This window comes from Orbicella faveolata, unplaced genomic scaffold (genome assembly GCF_042242905.1).
Source record: "Orbicella faveolata isolate gen_17 unplaced genomic scaffold, um_ofav_v1 contig_26, whole genome shotgun sequence".
Classification (NCBI taxonomy): domain Eukaryota; kingdom Metazoa; phylum Cnidaria; class Anthozoa; order Scleractinia; family Merulinidae; genus Orbicella; species Orbicella faveolata.
Genome location: NW_028301554.1, coordinates 14,588,232 through 14,607,300, shown reverse-complemented (window position 1 = coordinate 14,607,300; position 19,069 = coordinate 14,588,232). Strand labels below are relative to the sequence as shown.

Here is a 19,069-nt window from a genome sequence, read left to right as displayed (position 1 = left end):
AGGCTTTGCCCATAATTAACACCCAACTTTTTACAGCAGCCAGAAAGAATATGCAACGCAAAAGGTAGCGAGTGTAAAAGGGCCGAGGAAAAGAGGAGAGGGCCGAGAAAAAAATTGAGAGCGGATAATGGCAAAAAAAAGTCCAAATTTTGGCTTATGCGCATATTGCACAATTTTGTTCCTAATCTTTGAGAAATCGATCTTTTTGGTAAAACATAGCTTTTTTAGCAAAACTTAGGCCCATTTAGCGTCGCGGCAGCCAAAAAAGCTGATTAAATGGTTAAAAACGGTTAAGGTTTAAGGTTTATTATTATCTCTTTGGTATTTTTCTATCTTTATAAACTAGTATTTTCACGTTTCCTTCAATTTAAAGGTAATTTTGTACCTCGACGATCGTAACGATGGTGTGGAAACCGATAGTCGTAGCGATTATGTGGAAAGCAGTCTTAATCGACTTGACCATAATTGTCGCTTATTGTGATATCTTTGTTTAGAGAATTTTAAGTAATCTTGCTAACAATTAAACCATGTACTCAACTAATTAAACAAACTGAGATCCCTCGGAAATTTATACACGTTTTAATCAGGAGACCATGTTCCAGGGTGTATCAGAATTTTATTTCGAAATGACCAGGCAAGGAATGAAGTCATGCATTTTACAGGTACCATACTCCAGGCCTACTTTTACAAGCACCAAAACTGTTCATTTACGACTTACTTCCACCATTCCGAAATCACAGTAAGTCGAAGTACTACTCATATCCTTGTTCCAAAATGTTGAAAATCCGCTCCTCTGAGGAATCACTCTGGGAGATATCTTACTTTCTATAGCGTAAACTATCTAGGTTTTCCAATGCATTCATTTATACTCGGAGCATATCCCAACGAAACGAGCCCAAAATACCCCAAGATACTATGCAAATTTAAGAACTCGCTTTTCAGAAAAAGAAAAGACTCGAGAAGAAAGAAATTTCGCGGATTCCGGTAATACTGTTTCAAAACTTTCTTTAAAGATGACTACGGCTTTTTGAGTCTTTTTCGTAAAGTATGGCCAACTTACGAGAGAGGTCAAGGTGACCGCTGACAATTTTGGTTATCAAAGAGAACTGTGCTGGTGGAGCGAGCATTAGTATTACTGACAATATAAATAAAGGTTTTCAGGATGAACACACAACAACTTCTTTTGAGAAGATATAATAGATTAATAGGTAAAAATACGGAATAATCTCGACACGCGTAAATTCTAGTTAGTAAAATCATTTTTCATATCTGTGGGTACCAGAAAACCTCCAACCAATATTGTTCTCAATTATTTCAACAAGGGAAGTTGTTCCATGAGTTCATCTGCACCACAAACAACTGTAACAGATGAACTCTATAAAATATCTCTATACTGGTTCTAAATCACTTTCTCTTGGGTCCTAGCTAAGTTATTTGCCCTTAAAATCTCGGGACATTTCTCTATACACAAACTGAGTCATCTTGAGAATGAGCCAATGGATTAACAATTGGATCAGTAAGGCACCAAAGCCCTTGTAAAATCCTCCGACTCCTTCATCCCTCCAGATGGAGCGGACACAGTCCAACATACCGTCATAGTTAGTACACAGCGGTACCACACCGCTACCAGTGTCCAGATCATCAATGATGGTCCGTGTGCCCTGGACATAGAGCTGATTAAGAACTGTCTCCAGAGGATACAACAAGAATTCTGGGATAAACAAGGCCAGAAAATTGGCCACAAGCTCTGGGTAGTAGGTCTGGGCCATGTCTGTGGGACCTGGAGGTTCTTCGTCTGATGACGTAGGGGCAGTATCAGGTGATGTATGTATGCCCCTACCCTTCATTTTCAAAAGTACCAAGTGTTGAATCAATGTGCCCAGAATATAAGAGAGCAAGCCGTGAAGTATTGTGGGCAGCACCAGGGTCCACATGGGCAGGAGGCGGCCGTGTCGACCTGAAGATCTATCCCAGCCGACAATGCGGTACATCCAGTCTTTTAAGCTGTCAAGTATGTTGTCTTGGTCACGTGTGAGGTCGCTCTAAAGGAAATGGAAGTGAGTAAATAAGTCATCTGACATGCTAAACGAAAAGGGAAATACATGGCCAAACAAACTACACTGCAATAGTTTGTTCATGAAAACTCTCCATCGATGCACAAACAATTTTAGTGAACAAATTTTCAAAATCTGACATGCTAAACGAAAAGGGAAATACATGGCCAAACGAACTACACTGCAATAGTTTGTTCACGAAAACTCTCCATCGATGCACAAACAATTTTAGTGAACAAATTTTCAAAATCTGACATGCTAAACGAAAAGGGAAATACATGGCCAAACGAACTACACTGCAATAGTTTGTTCATGAAAATTCTCCATCGATGCACAAACAATTTTAGTGAACAAATTTTCAAAATCTGACATGCTAAACGAAAAGGGAAATACATGGCCAAACGAACTACACTGCAATAGTTTGTTCATGAAAACTCTCCATCGATGCACAAACAATTTTAGTGAACAAATTTTCAAAGACTACCTCAGAATGTTTGCTTCTTAATTCAGATCAAGAATTACTGGTTGATACTGCTTTAGTTGCTATTCTATTTCTAACCAAGACGTCATACTGAAATGTTGCAGGGAATATTGTAGAGAAGATGTACAGAGGATACACACACACAAAGAGTTACTGTTAGTTGAAAAAAGTACTGTTAGTTGGCTGACCAATCACAAAACAGCACAAGTCTTCAGCAAATTGCCACGTCACGACATGTTATGTTAGCAAGCAACAAACTTGCTATTAACCACAGGCTCAGTCAATTTCTGACATCAGTCAACCAGAAAGCATAATTTCTATTAATCTTGCTCTCCAAATTAAGGATGTAAAGTTTAATATGAAATGTGGGCAAAAGTGTGCAAAAAAGCTAATTACCTTGACTGTTTCTGTTAAGCTTGCTGCTGCGACTGGCATACTAATGGCCAAACTTAATCTGCAAGACATTAAGACACCAGTATATGAAGATATTCTGTCTGGTGAGATCGTTCAGGTGACTGTAAGCAGGACAAAATATTTGCAAAGGAGAAGTGTCAAATTGAGGGAGGTGAAAAGGGCAGCAGTTCATGAACACCATGTAACAGCTAGACTGATGACTTGTAAACACAGTTATTAATAAACCTATGCAAAATGTAATTTGGAGCACATCCCATAGCGGGAATGACACCTCTCCTGAGCAGACATTCCATCATGGCCTAAAACATTAACAGACTGTATTTTTAACCTCCCATACACATGTACATGATTGTAATTAGAAGCTTACAGCTGTAGTTATGGTCCTGGCCACACTCAATTCAAGTGCAAAAGGATATTACCCTTTTAAAAGAAGATGGCCTCCTACTTCTTTACAAGAACTCTTTCTATCAGGAGTTTCACTGAAAAAAAAAAAACAACAATAACAACACAGAATTTAGAGCAATTCGTTGAACACATCAATTCAGGAACCTTATTTTCAGCTAAGCAGCTCCACCAAGGAAAGTCGGGCTGGACTGGTACAAGTTCCTTTGTTTTGGAAGTCCCACTGCGTAACTTGCGTCCCAGCATAATTAATTCCGTACCATGGGACCGGATCGTGCGAAGGGTCTATTCAGAAAACAGTGTTCTGCAGCCTTTCGGGTGTGGCATTACATGGTTAGGGTGTGTTACACCAACAGTTGGGGTTAAATAAATCTTCCTATCGGCTACTTATACCTGAATCTGTAACTGCAATTTCCATTATTACTACCACAATAAAGAGAGTTTGATTGTTACAGGATATGTATGTCACACAGCTCAATCTCGCACCTTACCATTTTTTGTGCCTAGTACACAGGCTACCCACCTTTGCCCCTTTAATTCTTGTTACTATCTCAAAGAGGGCTGGAAAATGTTTTAAACACACATCATGTACTTTGCAGAGATATCTTTTTAATTTGATTTGTAAGGTTAAAAAGCATTTGTGTAGCTCTTTCCAAGCCCCACTTTTGAACGTTTGTAAGCATTGTGAGAAACAAGCATTATTTTAATGTGCCTAACAATGCACTGCTTTGTGACACATTGTACTGATTTCACAAAGTGACATTGTTCTATTGTGTAACACAGTGTTGTGCTGTGCAACTTACTGAGGTAGATGAGTCAGACTGCTAATTGCTGCTTCACTAAAGAAATTGACAGCACACACGACGTAGGTACTTCCACAACCCTTCCACAGAGCACCATAACCCTGCAATGAAATAATCACATTAACAAAATTATGTCATCACTACAAATAGCACACTTAGTGTCCCAAGGCAGCCATGTTTTCAAAGCTGGCATCTGTTCAGTATGGTCTAGAAGTCTCTTTCTGAATAGCATGTATGCGGATGTCAGAAGGAAATAGTATACGTCTGCAGTTTGAATGGCTATCAATGAAAAGTATGGTTGGCTGCAACAATGCTGTTTTATGGTTTGAATGTGTTCTGTTGGTTTCTCCTGTAAACAATGAACTGTCCCAGGATTCAGGTTAGTTCACTCAAATTTAAATTACTGGCATGCTCAAGCCTGGTTCTCACTCTGCAAGCTAATAACAATCTTTGCTGCCTGAGAACGACTCCATTTTTTAGTAACCTTCCTAACTGAATATCATTACCAAATGATTGTAAAATTACTCTAAAATGAGGAAGGGAAACTCCCTTGAAGCAGACAGCATGCATAAAAAACATTCTGCATTATGTCACAGTTTCAACTCTCGTGTCAGTTCTATCCTGATATGTTCCATTAGATTTTATTTCAACTGACCTGGTTTCGTCTCACACGGAGTAAAATCTGGAACACAGTGAATGGTGACAGGTGGTACTTCCTAGCAGCATGATTTACCTGATGTAAAAAAAAGTTATACAAAAAGTTATCAGAAATATTGTACAATTCAAAGATACTTGCAATTCCACAAAATTTCATATGAAGCTTGCAGATTGTGGTAAACCTTATGCACTCCTGGAAATATCAGTGCAAAATAAAACTACTGAAAGACACTTTTTTCTTTGGGCAAAGAAAAACTTGCTTGTGGATCTTTATCTAAAGTTTAAAGCTCACCCTCACTGATGATAAAATACTAACACAGTAACTACCTGGCATTGTCTCCTGAAGACTGTGAATGGATGTGTCAGAAACTGTGCAGCTAGAATACTAAAAAACCCAATATATATTTGATTAGTTGCTTTATAAATAACTAGAAAATTATTTGCAAATTTATAACAAGATAGGAAAGGACTTCTGAATCTAAAGAAGAGACAAGTTCATCAAATTAAAAGGCAAACAAAAAAGAAAACTCCATAATGTCAGTCCATCCATTTCACAAGCAAGCTACTGAACCTCTTGCCATGTTATGTCACATAACCCAAATAATAGTGTGATATATTTGCATGGATGCAACACAATGAAAATGCCAAACTTTCTGGATCTTAACCCTAACATGTAAACCATTAAAATTGCTTCTCTTTATATGAGATGATTTCTTACAGAAAGACTGTTATGATTATACATTATATGCAAATTATGTTCATACAAGCATCAAATTTATACAGGCAATAAAGAAGATTTTGTCACTGCCAATAAGGAAAATGTAATAAAGATAATAAAAGCAACTACATCATCATGGTTACCTTCCAGTTCCAATGGCAAAACCAACAAGTCTTTGTGTACTTTCTGTCAAGGAAAGAATTCAGAAAACTTAGTTATTACAGGTAGTTTTCACTCAAGAGTTGAACACAAACTGGAAATTTTCTTCTCTGCCAACAGTACAGCAAGGTTCTACTACAACCCTTTTATGTGCGTGTGTGTCTGTGTGTGTGTGGAAAGGGGGGGGGGGGGGGGGGGAGAGGCAGGGGAGTCAGAGCCTCCGACTTCCTGTACCTGCTACCTGTACCTAAACTTCTTGACTCCCACATTTTCCCATCCTGTTCCTGTCCCCTGTAAATCAAGAGACTCAAACAAAACCCAATCATTTAACTGTGCAATTCTTAGGCATTTCCTTTTTTTAATAATCTGTATTCAGTCTGGCTTGTCTTGCTCACCTCCTTTGACAGCTCACATGACACACATGCACTTATGCTGCCTGGCATTTCGTGATCTTTGACATAACCACTGTAAAAGGGTTTACAATTTTGCAGGAAGTTAACCTGTTTCTTAGCTGAAATGCGAACTTTTGTTTGTTTTTTGGTCAGAAGTCTCAGAAGATGCTAAATGCAAGTCAAATAATATTTGGGTTTTTATGTTGAAAGTAATTCTAACATATACATAAATGACAATAATTAGCATTTTGCATTTCTCTCCTGCTTCCCACCTTCTCAGAACTCCTGCTTCCCATCATCTTAGAACTCCCGCTTAAACTCTTTAACCTCCTACCTCTCAAACCCCCTTACCTTGCAAATGGATACCTTGTGTGTTGTTGTTTATGACAAAATGCAAACTGATTTTGTTTTAGATTTGGCAGTGTGATATAACCGGTGGAAAAAAACAGCTTTAATATGTTGTCTAAAGTGTTCTAAGGCTCTGTTTTATGTGACTCCTAATTGATCATTCCTTGATTAACCAAATACCAGCATTTAGTAAATAAACTAAATAGCAAGCCCGTTATGTGATATACGCGGGCAACAGGCGTCTTCTAATGTTTTGTTATATTTTAATTTTGATAATTTGACCTTGATTTTCAACATTTTGGATACATACATATAAACACCTAACAGTAAAGCTAATAAATGTAGAACGAATATCTTCAATTAAGAAACAACTACCACTATATTTGACGATGGACATTAAGTTATATTATACATTATAAGTTAACTTGTTATTTTCCTCGCAATTAACATTGGGTTCCTGGCATTTGCACAACTAGTTTACGCGTTCTTGGCTGAATCACTCACCTATCTGATGCTCTTTTGGTGTCTTCCCATTAATAGACGATAAAATATTTTGTTGCGCTACTGTTTCCTGGTCATCGACGGCTTGTTGCCGCGAAAGAGGCAAATTTTCCCTTTCAATCCCCCTCAGTCTGTCGTACACCATTTTGATTTTTCCCGTCAACTTCTTACCCAGTCCTTCGACCGTGCTTCATCCTCTTGTGGGGCCTGGGAATTAACGAGAATTTTTCACTCGTCCCCAGGGGTGAAGAGAGGAAGGAGAATATACATCATAAGGACCCAGGGACAACCTGTAAGGACCCCTAAAAGCTATGTAATGCAACTGTAGCTCTATATGTTCCATTTATGTATAATTATTTCGTGCTCTGACTAAACAATTTAATCGGATTAAGGGCCCATTAACCGATCTTTTTGAGCCGTTGCTAGGGAAAATTTATTCTCATATAACCTCGTCATTTTTAGTCACTTCAGAGTTATTTCACGTGTTTTAACTTTTTCATGATCAGCAACACTAGTGATGACGTCATCAAGCCACGCCCATGATCATGTGACTAATACTGAAAAAACGCAAAGGCTCCCAGGCAAATTACTTTATCGGGATTTTTTTCTTTGATTTATATTTTAATTTAAATCCTCATTACGCTATGCATCGATTTTGTTTCATTTCTAAAAGGTCAGATTTTGAGAGAATTTCAAAATATTAAAAAGTTCGTAATTTTCTGGAAAAAGCATGATTTTGAAAAAGAAATGCATAGCTATGTTTCCAACGTTGGTTTTAATCGAAATCCGTCAAAAAAGGCTGGGTTTAAGGAAAAACCGCGTTTCCTTTAGCATTTAAAGAAACCGGAAGTGCGCCCGATATATATTTGAAGTTACCCTATCAGCGCGTGCGCAATTTACACTTCCAGCTCTCTTCGGTAAGATAAAACAAAGCCACACAGAGTTAGTTTTTCTCTTTCTATTGCTGTTGTTTTTCCGTCTTTCTCTTTTTTTGTCTTTGCTTGTACTTTTTTTACTTTGCATTTTGTGAAACACAAAGAAAAACATCTAAAATGTGAGCGAATTATTGAGTTATTTTTATTTTCTGCGCTCAGGCTGACGTAAGTAACCGGAAGTGAAATTTCACCTCCTTAGCAACGCGCGCGAGCGCGCGCATAAATCGGTTAATGGACCCTTAAGTTGTTGTTTAACATTTTTCTGTATTCCCGCCTCTCGCTCTCCTCCGTTTTGCTCCCGTCCCCTGTAAATGAGGAGACTCAAACACATACTTGTCATTTAGCTGCGCAATCCTTTGGCGTTTCTTTTCCTTTCTTCCTTTGTTTGCGGCCTTTCTCCTCCTCACGTCTTTTGACAGCGCGCGCTTAAGTGATAATATTTCATGACCTATGATGTAACCACCGTAGAAGGGTTTCCAATTTACCCGAGGTAGGCGTCGGTTTTTCAGCCCAAGGGCGAATTTTCAGTTTTCCTTCAGTTTAGAAGTCTCAAAATAAGTTAAATGTAAGTCAAAAAACATTTTGGGTTCTTTTTTTTGAAAGTATTTTAATACTTAATATATGATTCGCGCCTTCTTAGAACTCCCACTTCCCGCTCTTTCCTCTCCCGACCCCTATTCTTCCCGGGCTCCCGCCTGCCTGCCCCCCCCCCCCCCCACCCCTCACCACAATTTTATTCATGGGTTCACAAATATGCAAACAATTCGATCTGATATTTAGAAAGCCTCATTTTAGAAGTGGCCTATCCTTTGCGGGACAACTTAATTTACAGGAGGGAAGTAGACTAGAAATGTTGCAATGAGAGTGGCTTTGTGAGTATGTCAGGTCAGTGTCCTTTAAGCAGTACGTTTTGGTTAGATAAAGGATTTTCTGAAACCTATTTTGTTTAAAGGTAAACACCATTCACAAAAAAAGACAATGGAAGGAAAATTAATTTTTGTTTATTCCATAAACAGTCTTAGAATGCTACGGAACAGTATCCAGCTCTTCAAGTTTAACATTCCTTCTGAAGAGATTCCTCTATCCTTACACAGAGTATTAAAGTCACAAACATATTTCATTGAATGTTGATGTCTACAACTTGAACACACTGGACATATCAGAAATGTATCCCACTGCCTGGCACTCTGTTTCACTTGGAGTAAATGCAATTTAATTGAAATCAAGTGTCTGATAACCTTTAAATAAATGTGACTCCTCAATACTCTAGCCTGCTTTATGACTTAAGGAATAAGAGCAGTGTATCAAACTATTCTACAAATAAAACTGTGCATGGACTTAAGTCCAATTACCTTCTACACAAGCTGTCCTTCTGGTTGGTAGTATTTTCAAGATCCTACCGGCCACAGGGACAAGATCACAGATAACTGAAAATATTACTGTAGAGTGATTCTAGTGTGGTGTAAGACTAAAGAGCAATGTATCAAACTATTCTACAAATAAAACTGTGCATGGACTTGAGTCCAATTACCTCATACACTAGTTTACCCAAATGGTAGAAAATGCTGCCGAAGGGAAGAAGGATGTAAGGAGTGTCAATGCAGAGCAGGGTTGTTTCCACACAGATCTCAGGATTGTCAGTAATAATAACAAACTGGTTCATTTGACCTCTCGGATTACAACTCTCGGCCTCATGAAGCACTAAGCCTCACTAAATTAAGATTTTCATTGTTCTCTTACGGACGAAACTCTCACTCTCATACAAGTGCACCTGGAGTTTCCAGAAACTTCTAAATTGGAATATTACATGAGAAATACATTCCAGAAGGTTTTAGCTCACAGCTGAAATATTTGTTACAAGTGTTGGCGTTCTGAAATTGAATTCTAAATGTCGCCAACAGTTCAAATTCCTTTCCTGGAAAATGTTTTTTCCGGTACAAATTAATACTTAATTAATTAAAAACACTTTTACAGCAGGCTATAATCTATTCATCGCTAGTTCAACTTCACGTGCAGATCCGCATCGTTATCTGACATTAGATCAAACTCAGTTTTCTATCGAACCATTCGAACGCCAAAGTAGACCGCCAACCGAACATTTGAAGTGCGCACGTGAACGCACTGCTCTAATCTTTGATTACTACTAGTTTATTAATGATAACTTGCTTGTTGCTGCACTCATTGTGGTCTTTTGAATGAATACCTAATGCTCCCTACCCCTCCCTTACCGACTCCCCTACCGACTCCCCAACTCCCAAAAGTATCTTTTCATATTTGGAGATGATACTAGTTTATTTTTGTTTATTTTATTTTAGAAAATTTAATTTTACGTATTTTTCTCGTAATTGTTATAATTATTCGATGTTCCGGGAAGTTCCATGTTTTGGTTTTATCGACGGCCGTTCGTATAGTGTGATCGTCCGGGTGAGGGTAGTTGTGAAAAGAGCTGTTGTTAGTGACTGACGTTTCCACAACCTGAGCAGAAAACATTTTCAGAGTCAGGTGAATAGTGTTTGTCCGTCCATAATGTTATAAGTCTGGTCCGTTCAACGTGATTGGTCATTGTTGTATCGATCCATACTCTTTATTTTGATCCTTTGATAGATTCCGAGATATGACAATGTTGTTCTAAGAGTTAATTCCGTGTTCCGATAGATATTTTCCGTAATACAGAGATAGATCAATGTCCACGCTGGACTCCTTTCCGTTCTCTCCGATTCCTTTTCTGCCCACGTTTTTCAAGTGTCAATCACGAGACTAGCTCGACTCAGACCTCGCAGGTCAAACCAGCTCCAGTCCCTAACTTATTTACAACAGTCATTTTAGCCATGATAGAATTGGCTGAAAGACTCGATTAAAGTTTGTCATCAGTCATTGGTGGGTTTCGATCCGTCTGTTGTTAGTCAAATTGGTCGGTTTTGGTCCGTCTATTGTTAGTCAAATTAAGTCGGTCTGTTATGAGTCCGTTTGTCAGTTTCGTTTCCGTCGTGGATAAGTCGTTTGTAAGGCGCCGGTAGTTGTTAACAACTGTTAAGAGGCATTTGTTCTAGGTTAGTGTACCAGCTTTCCAGAGTCAGTCGTTGAAAATAGTTTGTACTACAGTACAGCAAACAGTTCTTTTCAGAACTACCCCTGCCCGGACGATCACACAATACGAACGTCTTTGTTTCTGTAAAACTGATGCTTCTGTTGTCCAGGCTCACTCCCTGCACAGCAATACTGAAGATACTAGAAGCGTAAAAAAAAGCCAGAGCAATTTACACAGCTGAGAAAACCTCGTTTCCGAACGTTCTTCAACGCGAGAGAGCACATTGAAAACAGCGCATGTTAATTTCTCCATTCGCTCGTAACCACAATCCCTTGCGCCTTTGATCTTACCGCTACCACAACTCCTTACGTTTTGCAAAAACGCGTTCAAGGCCGTTCTCCCGATTAGAGAGCTGCCGCGTTCGTTCGTTTCAGGCTAACTCACTGAGGCAGAAACAAGTTGTCCCTCTGGCCAGTAGTATTTTCAGGATCCTACCGGCCAGAGGGACAAGGCAAAGGAAGTTTGAATTCAGGACGGCTGCCGAATCAAGAGCTCAATAAAAAATTCGTCCTCAAGGAAAGACTTATTTAAAAACTCTTGTGCCTAAGTCAAAGACGTCTACAGTGTCTACAGCGTACAAATTTACGGTTTAAGAACTAGAAGGGAAGACACCTAAAGAAATATACAGCATTTGCCGAACGATTCACTGCTTTACTCTCTACACATTATTCTTAACATGTCAGGTAAATAAAAACGTACTTGCCTTGTGGATCAACATAGTTTTACCACTGGCAACTAATTCGCATATTATGTGATTGGTACTGCTATAGTCCGCCATCAATTTCCGAAAACTGCTCAACTCGGAACTCGCTCCTAGTACTCCTCGGTTGTCCTTCTTGGACACAACCGAATGATAAGAATGACCTGGACCACATTCAGCGATCAGCGGTATCTGTGAAACCATGGGTTTATGGGGGTGCTCATTCTCGCGGGCTCAGAAAAGGTGGTGCCGTCCTTGAGCGCTTTCCATTCGAACAAAAATTCCGAGATTTCCGGTCCGAAATTGAATGGAACGTAAAAATTCCGGGAAAAGTTTTCGAAAATTTAGGAATACGTTTTGAGTGCACCCTCTTTGATGGAATTTCCGGAATTATCGAAAATTTTGTGTTGCATTCGCAAGAGATGTCGGGTTTAGTCTCCCTACCGAGCGTGAGCTCACGTGGACACTTGAAAAAGCAATAATGGCGGGCGGAGCAGCGTATCAATGCTCAGCGTGTGACTTTGTGTCGAACGATTTCAGTCTTTTTCTACAGCATCAATGCAGCAATTTGTTTCCTTCAACCAGCAACGGTATGTTACAGCTGTAGTTATGCTTTTTTTTTATCTTGCTCGAATTACGCTAACTTCGACTTTCGCTCGTCAGTAGTTCTGTTCCCGTCGTTTTGCCATTTTGTTAAATCAAGTTAGCACAAAGCAGGCAACTGCAGCAGAAGTATTACGTTGTCGTTGCTATCGAGAATGGTACAACTTATTGTTTCACAGTCATCTTGCTCTAAAGCCGCGAAAATGTTCAAAAAGTCCGCCATTTTCAAACACAACGAAGTTTCACCAAGTGTGCCCTGTGTTGCAGAGCACGTGACCTCGAATTCTGGGAAGCGGTCGGAAGCGTTCCATTCGACCAGCGAAAATTCCGAAAATTTGAACCGGTGATTTTTGTTGAATGGAAAGCGCCCCTTGTTATCGAAGGATTTCTGTTTGTCTCAGGGCCGTTGCCTAAGGGGGACTGAACAACAAAATTCATAGGCCTTAAATAAAACAGACCCCTAGTTTGCTTAGGACCACACTGCATTCCGTGTGAGTGCCAAAGTTGAGTTATGCAAAAACATTCAAAGTAGTAGAAAAGCATTGTTTAAAATCCATGACAGTAACATTCGAAGTACCTACGTAGTAAGACCCTAGGCCCTTTCCGGTTTATGGCTACTGGCTTCTGGCGTGTCTCCTCTTCCCGTTCCCTGGAGCGAGGAGAGACCCTGGGAGCGAGGTTGGCTTCTGGCCAGCCGGTGCGAGAATACTAACTTTTATTTCTTTCGACTCTTCTCCACGCGTTTAAAACATAACGTCATTACATCAGTTTTACTATTAGTTAGGACTAAGCGAAGGAAACTAAATAACCGTACTGGTTTCACTGAAACAATCCAATGCATAGTGACTATTATATTCCAATGTTAAAATTGCTACTCCGTGATGTTAATGAATAATTAATTATTTCTCAGAAAACCGGCCATTTCTAGGAGACGCAACGTCTGCAGTCTGAAGTCTGAAGTAGAGCTGTAATTCAGTGTTACGCTCATATAAATGTTTCAATATGTTTCAGAATATAGTGAAGATCACACTGACAGTACATGAACACTATTACAAAATTTAACTCGAAAGTAACTGCTGCGCTACAGCGACTACGAGATTTGTCGCGACAAATACCTCAATGACCTATTTACATTCATTGCTTCTTGGCCGGCAATGACTGGAGGAACTATACATATTGTCATGTCAGTATGCCAGTTATAATGATTAAATACTCAGTCCAGAGTTTCTAATAGTTTTTGGATCTGGTGCAAGCTCTAAGTGATGGATAGAAAAAGCGATATAGAGTACAAACCAGCGTTTATTGGCACACTTGCTAATTGGTTGAACAACACATTTATGATCCAGTAGTCAACGAACAGTAGTTCATTTCTTTATCGCGAAATGCCTTAATTTGTTCTGAAGTTTAATTAAACGTTTACTGCTTTCACGAGGGACACCACGGTTAGGACTAAGAAAACTACTGAGCCTATGAATCCAATCACAGAGGCCAAGATCTTGGCACACGAACCATCGCAACAAGTTTCTTCGCCTGCACCACATCCACACAATTTTGCCATGAAACATATGCCCAGCTTCAAGTGTGCTATAATGCTGCAGGCTTGAAAGACGATGGATTGCCAGTGGGGTTTGGTTTTAATAAATTGCGAAGTGTAAATCCAAAACAATATACCGCTTTGAAAGTCATCTTTAAGGACAAGTTCCAGAGCCGATACCCATAATTCAAGTGTGACGAATGTGCGGTTGCATTTCTTGTCACATCCACGATCGCTGGAAAACGAAAATTCACCGTCTGAATACCTAGCGGATCGGTAGCTTGCATGGTGAATGCAATACCAGTGGAACTTGATGTAATATCCGTACGCCACGATCATGGTTATGCTGAACACAGTACCGGTAACACAGCTGATAAAAAAGAAGATCATACATGTATCAAGACTGCTGCTTGTCGAAATCAAAATTCCAGAGATTGTGTTGTCTTCGACTAGTTTGCCATAATTTAACCAATCGAAACAAACGTCGCCACCATGATATACAATCAAACCGAGGTAATATATAATCTTCAGCCAGCAGCAGAGCATATACATTGTGGATGTTTTGTTGGAACAACAGTAAGTGACAGCTTGCTACCCCGTCCTTCAGACAAAAACTAGCACACAAGCGGGATGCGTTGCGTAAACAAGTTCAATTTCGTACCCAGACTCTTTACTTCCCAGCGACGGGTGAAAGCGGAACAAGCCACGGCGGAAGGAACGGCAAAATTTTTCGCCAAAAAGCAAAACAAAAGATAAGAACAGAGCGACACTGACAAAATTTATGTAAGCATAAAACTGCTTTCAGAAAAAAAGTCAAAATCAAACTAACGTTAGAGAAAATCTAACTCAGCGAACAATTGCAACGCCACAATCATTACCCTCTCACGCAGTCGTTTTCAGGGGAGTCATATTCACCTCCTCCTCGCGACTCCCCTGAAGGCGACTGCGTAGGAGGCCTCAAAGTCATCCGAAGGTGGTGGAAATGCTGGAAGTAGTATCAAAGCGAAGTCGGGACGGCCACTGGTGTTGTGAAAAGCAATGATAGAACATAAATTGAACGCTGCTGGAGCCGAAAGAGGGACTTTGTAGGACATAATTCAAGCGCAACACCTTGTTGTCTTGAAAATGGCGCAAGTTGAAACGGTCAATTCAATGAACTTCAGGTTTTGCGTCAGTTTTACACTGAGGTTATCACCCCTACAGTTAGTGACTTGTCTTCTGAACCCACGTAGCCTCTTTCCTCTCTTCTTGAGCAAGTGTGAATGTGGATGTTTTGCACTTCGTTGAGAGTTTTGTTTATTTTTAGACATTATGTTTGTTTTCTTAGTGATAAAACCGAACACGCGAGATTCCCGCCATTTTTGCTTTAGTAGCCAATCGGATTATGGCTCTCGTTCGTGGATTGGTACGAGTAGGATATCAAGAGATCAGTAGAAACAGGAGCCATAATCGGGGACGGAGACCGTTAGCGCGCGCCATTTCTAGTATTGGGGTTGTCCCCATGATATGGGACAATAATTATATTTTTAGAACAAATTGCGCCATCACCTGCGGCACACTCGCGTACATGCTGCGAGGATTTTTGCGGATATCGCGTGGGGGAAATGGCGTCCGAAATTCCCGAAAGTTTTCATGTTTTTGGCCTACAACTCAACGCGTTTACGTCTGTTGGAATTTTTCTTAAGTATTTTCGTCGTAAGCTGCTCCAGTTTGAGTGAAGTAAGACAGTGTCGAATTTAGGTATGTTCCGCTTTAAGCTTATATATATCGCTGACCAGGTTGTGTTCCGACGGATGCTTCTTTTACATGAGCTGTACATTACACCACTTTAAATTTCACGTATGTTGAAGATCAACAGCTTTTCCGTTACACAGCAAAAAACTAGCTGGATATATTTAGATATAGCAGAGCTTCAGGACTTCATAGTTTTCTAGCTCCTCTTTGCCACACGCTTGAGAGGAATTTGCCGGTCTATCGCGACTGAAAAGTAAAACAAAATAATTGTTAGTTTGGTCAGTTTGAGTTTCGCCTGAATTGTAAGCAATTCAACGCTTGATGTTTCAATTAACTATTCCGGATGGCAAAAGTTTTATTGCTTGAACACACACACTAATAATGAATGAAATGCCGAGCTAAACTTACAAGTTTTTATACTTATGCAAATCTTCGAAAGTTCCAGAAGCGTCTCTGCATATATTTGAGCTTGCGGGACAATGCATACTAATTATCAAACACTCTGCATTACGACTATGCCTGAAAGTTGACAGAATGAATAGAACTACATAAGCTGATTATGTAACATCTCCCCTCTAATCGAAAATAGCTCAAGGCCTTAACTGAAATGCTGAAACTAATTAAATTGTCTCTATAAGTCTTTTAGGTCTTGTAATCACACGTCTTGGTCGTTCACTACTAGTGCTCTCGTCACGCTTTACACTCTCGGCAGGTATCGAAATAGTCTTTTGAGATGGACGAATGAAGCGACGATTTCTCACTAACTGGGCTCCATTAGTAGATTCGACACTGTACGATCTCGGTTGAGACGCTACTGGCGTTTTGGTAACGGTTGCTGGGGTCCATTTGTTACACTGGGGATGAACTTGTACGTACACTCTCTGATTCTGTGGCAGTGAAGGTAGATCCCTTGCAGTCTTGTTGTAGTGCTCGCACATTTTGTCCTTGTCTTTCACCATTTGCTCTCGGACAACCTGACAATGGGGATTCTGGATAGGGGATCTGGTTGGAAGTAATGCTCTGTACCTTCGTCCATTCAATAGCTCTGCAGGTGACGGTATGCTGGTAGTAAGGGGTGTGGCTCTGTAGATCAACATAGCTAAGTTTGGATCATGTCCTGCGGCTGCACACTTTCTCATGCACTGCTTGACCGTCTGCACCATACGTTCAATGAAATCATTACTCTGCGGGTAACGAGGGCTGGACGTGTGGTGGAATCGGTACTGGTTTGCAAAGGCTGCAAATTCAATTGACGAGAATGGGGGCCATTGTCTGTCATAACGGTTTGAGGTACTCCATATTCGCTAAACACCTGCTTCAGAATCTCGGTGGTAGCGCTTGCGGTAGTGCTGCGTACTTTTCTGACCACAGGAAACCTACTGTAATAGTCCGCTATCAGGAGATAAGTGGTAGACTGAAACTCGAAGAAATCAATTCCTAACTTCTCCCAAGGTCCTTGAGGAACTTCATGGGGCAACAGTGTTTCACGTTGTTGGCTCCTCGAGAATGTCTGGCATACTTCACAGCTCTGGGCTGTCTGTAGTAAATCTGAGGTTATTCCTGGCCAGAATACTGCTTCTCGGGCTCTCAGCTGCATCTTCTCAAAACCAAAATGACCTTCGTGAACGGTTTGGAGGACTCCGCTACGCAGTTTCTCAGGAACTATGAGTCTATGGCCTTTGAACAACAGACCATTCTCTGCGCTGATCTCTTCTCTGTACGTCCAGTAGTCTACAAGAAGTGGGTGGCAATCTTTCTTTAATTCAGGCCAACCATTTATTACCACTTGTATCAGTAAGCCGGAAATAGTGTCTTCTGCAGTTGCGCGTCTGAAAACTCCAATTCTCGTGGAATCGGCGGGGATTTCGTCTGTGAGCATGTGAACTGGGATGAATTCTTCGTCGTTTTCTCCTTTAGGTGTTGGCTGAGGAGACACTCTGGATAGTGCGTCAGCTACGACATTATCCTTTCCTTTCAGGTATTCAATGCTCACATCACACTGGGATAGTCTCAGCAATAGCCTCTGAAGGCGTGGTGAGTTAGACACTATGGATTTCTTCCACACGCTGACCAATGGCTTGTGATCTGTTTGCACCGTCGCTGTGTATCTATACACATAATGATGATGGCTTTGTCAATGTACTCTGCAAGGCTAAGATCACCTTGCTCTAGGCGGCGGAAGTTTGATGCGGCTGCGAGTGCGTTGGATTTCGGCTTTGTCCACTCCACGAACTTTTTTAGCAACACGCTTGGATCTCCCTTCTGTTCCGTGGTGAGATTCAGTGACTTTATGTGCGTTCTTCCAGTTTTTCCTGCCCAAATGAGAACATAATTTGCTTTCACGGCTTTGCTCTTCGAAGCTAACGGACCATTCAAAAGGAGTTCACATTCCTCAACCCAATCTAAGCACTTTTGGTAACATTCGGGACCCGGCGTGAAGTTTCCTTTCGGCGCTGGTAAATGCTCCAATTCAGCCATTGTGGATTGAGAGAATTTATCTTTCCGAAAAGCTGGCGGTGATCGCTGTCGACGTCAGTCTTGGCTGGGTTTGTAAAATCCTGACACCATGTTAACTACTCCGGATGGCAAAAGTTTTATTGCTTGAACACACACACTAATAATGAATGAAATGCCGAGCTAAACTTACAAGTTTTTATACCTATGTAAATCTTAGAAAGTTCCAGAAGCGTCTCTGCATATATTTGGGCTTACGGGACAATGTATACTAATTATCAAACACTCTGCATTACGACTATGCCTGAAAGTTGACAGAATGAATAGAACTACATAAGCTGATTATGTAACAGGCCCAATAACTTTACGCCCGTAGATACTGCTCAGTTTTATTCGTGTAAAAATCCAGTAAATTCTCTGTTGTCGATGAATGAGAGCGCCCGCCGATGCGTGTTTTGTACAGTCAGTAAACATGACAAATTGTACTTCCGCCGCACTTTCGTGTGAAAGCGTACATCGAACTCAGGCAATACTCTATAGGTTTTAAATATGTTTAAGATTGATAAATGTTTGAGAACATATTAAAAGCTAAGCTGAAAATATGTGAATAAAGCAGAAATAATCAGCAAAGTTACGATGACGCTTTCTTTAATCAACTTCGAATAACGATTTCTATTTTATTGATCGAGTTATCAGAACTCCTTGTCTATTTTCATTTTCGCAGTGTAAAACTTCGCTATGCTTTTGTTGAAGAAACACACATGATGTTAGTAGCCTTTTTTGCGTTCGTGAAATTTGTTGCAGCATCTCAGTACAAAAGATAAAGAAAGAAATCTTTGCCGTCAAGATTTGTTGACAATTGAAAACACCGACTCGGACTTGAAAGTGCAGCACTATGCAAATGAGCTAATTGTACGCGTTAGACTTTCCTTTCAAAAACTTTTGCAAACTCACCAAACAAGCAGAAACAATAAGAAACCATCAAAACAGGTTTTGGTTATGATTAACCATTGTCTGAGAAACTCACAAATTAACTCGATACCAGAGTAGAGAGTTTTCTTGCTATATTTGTAAGGTGGCCGAACACAGTTT

General features: G+C 40.2%; 3 protein-coding genes across 3 annotated transcripts; all 3 read right to left on the bottom strand.

The window, feature by feature from the left end:
- Positions 1-596: 596 nt before the first annotated feature.
- LOC110062288 (mitochondrial outer membrane protein SLC25A46-like) lies at positions 597-7,120 on the bottom strand. Its single transcript, XM_089295744.1, has 8 exons — positions 6,933-7,120; positions 5,673-5,715; positions 5,139-5,196; positions 4,810-4,887; positions 4,155-4,255; positions 3,369-3,428; positions 2,932-2,989; positions 597-2,042 (listed from the first exon to the last, which is right to left on the bottom strand). The coding sequence occupies exons 1-8, from the start codon at positions 7,072-7,074 to the stop codon at positions 1,431-1,433; spliced, it is 1,152 nt and encodes a 383-aa protein (XP_089151870.1). The 5' UTR covers positions 7,075-7,120; the 3' UTR covers positions 597-1,430.
- A 5,833-nt stretch (positions 7,121-12,953) lies between these two features.
- Positions 12,954-14,422, bottom strand: LOC110062286 (uncharacterized). Its single transcript, XM_020769156.2, has one exon. The coding sequence runs from the start codon at positions 14,339-14,341 to the stop codon at positions 13,664-13,666; it is 678 nt and encodes a 225-aa protein (XP_020624815.2). The 5' UTR covers positions 14,342-14,422; the 3' UTR covers positions 12,954-13,663.
- A 1,721-nt stretch (positions 14,423-16,143) lies between these two features.
- LOC149108239 (uncharacterized) lies at positions 16,144-18,001 on the bottom strand. Its single transcript, XM_089295260.1, has 3 exons — positions 17,757-18,001; positions 16,904-17,631; positions 16,144-16,760 (listed from the first exon to the last, which is right to left on the bottom strand). The coding sequence occupies exons 1-3, from the start codon at positions 17,999-18,001 to the stop codon at positions 16,144-16,146; spliced, it is 1,590 nt and encodes a 529-aa protein (XP_089151386.1).
- Positions 18,002-19,069: the final 1,068 nt, after the last annotated feature.

Excerpts from the sequence above, each read along its gene's own strand:
- LOC110062288 (XM_089295744.1), bottom strand. The coding sequence starts at position 7,074 with ATGGTGTACGACAGACTGAGGGGGATTGAAAGGGAAAATTTGCCTCTT. Across the intron at positions 4,888-5,138 it reads TCTTCAGGAGACAATGCCAG|GTAAATCATGCTGCTAGGAA; the intron begins GTAGTTACTGTG and ends TTTTTACATCAG. Across the intron at positions 4,256-4,809 it reads TCCGTGTGAGACGAAACCAG|GGTTATGGTGCTCTGTGGAA; the intron begins GTCAGTTGAAAT and ends ATTTCATTGCAG.
- LOC110062286 (XM_020769156.2), bottom strand. The coding sequence starts at position 14,341 with ATGTATATGCTCTGCTGCTGGCTGAAGATTATATATTACCTCGGTTTG.
- LOC149108239 (XM_089295260.1), bottom strand. The coding sequence starts at position 18,001 with ATGGCTGAATTGGAGCATTTACCAGCGCCGAAAGGAAACTTCACGCCG. Across the intron at positions 17,632-17,756 it reads CCAAGCGTGTTGCTAAAAAA|ATACACAGCGACGGTGCAAA; the intron begins GTTCGTGGAGTG and ends TTATGTGTATAG. Across the intron at positions 16,761-16,903 it reads CCTGATAGCGGACTATTACA|CCTTTGCAAACCAGTACCGA; the intron begins GTAGGTTTCCTG and ends TTGAATTTGCAG.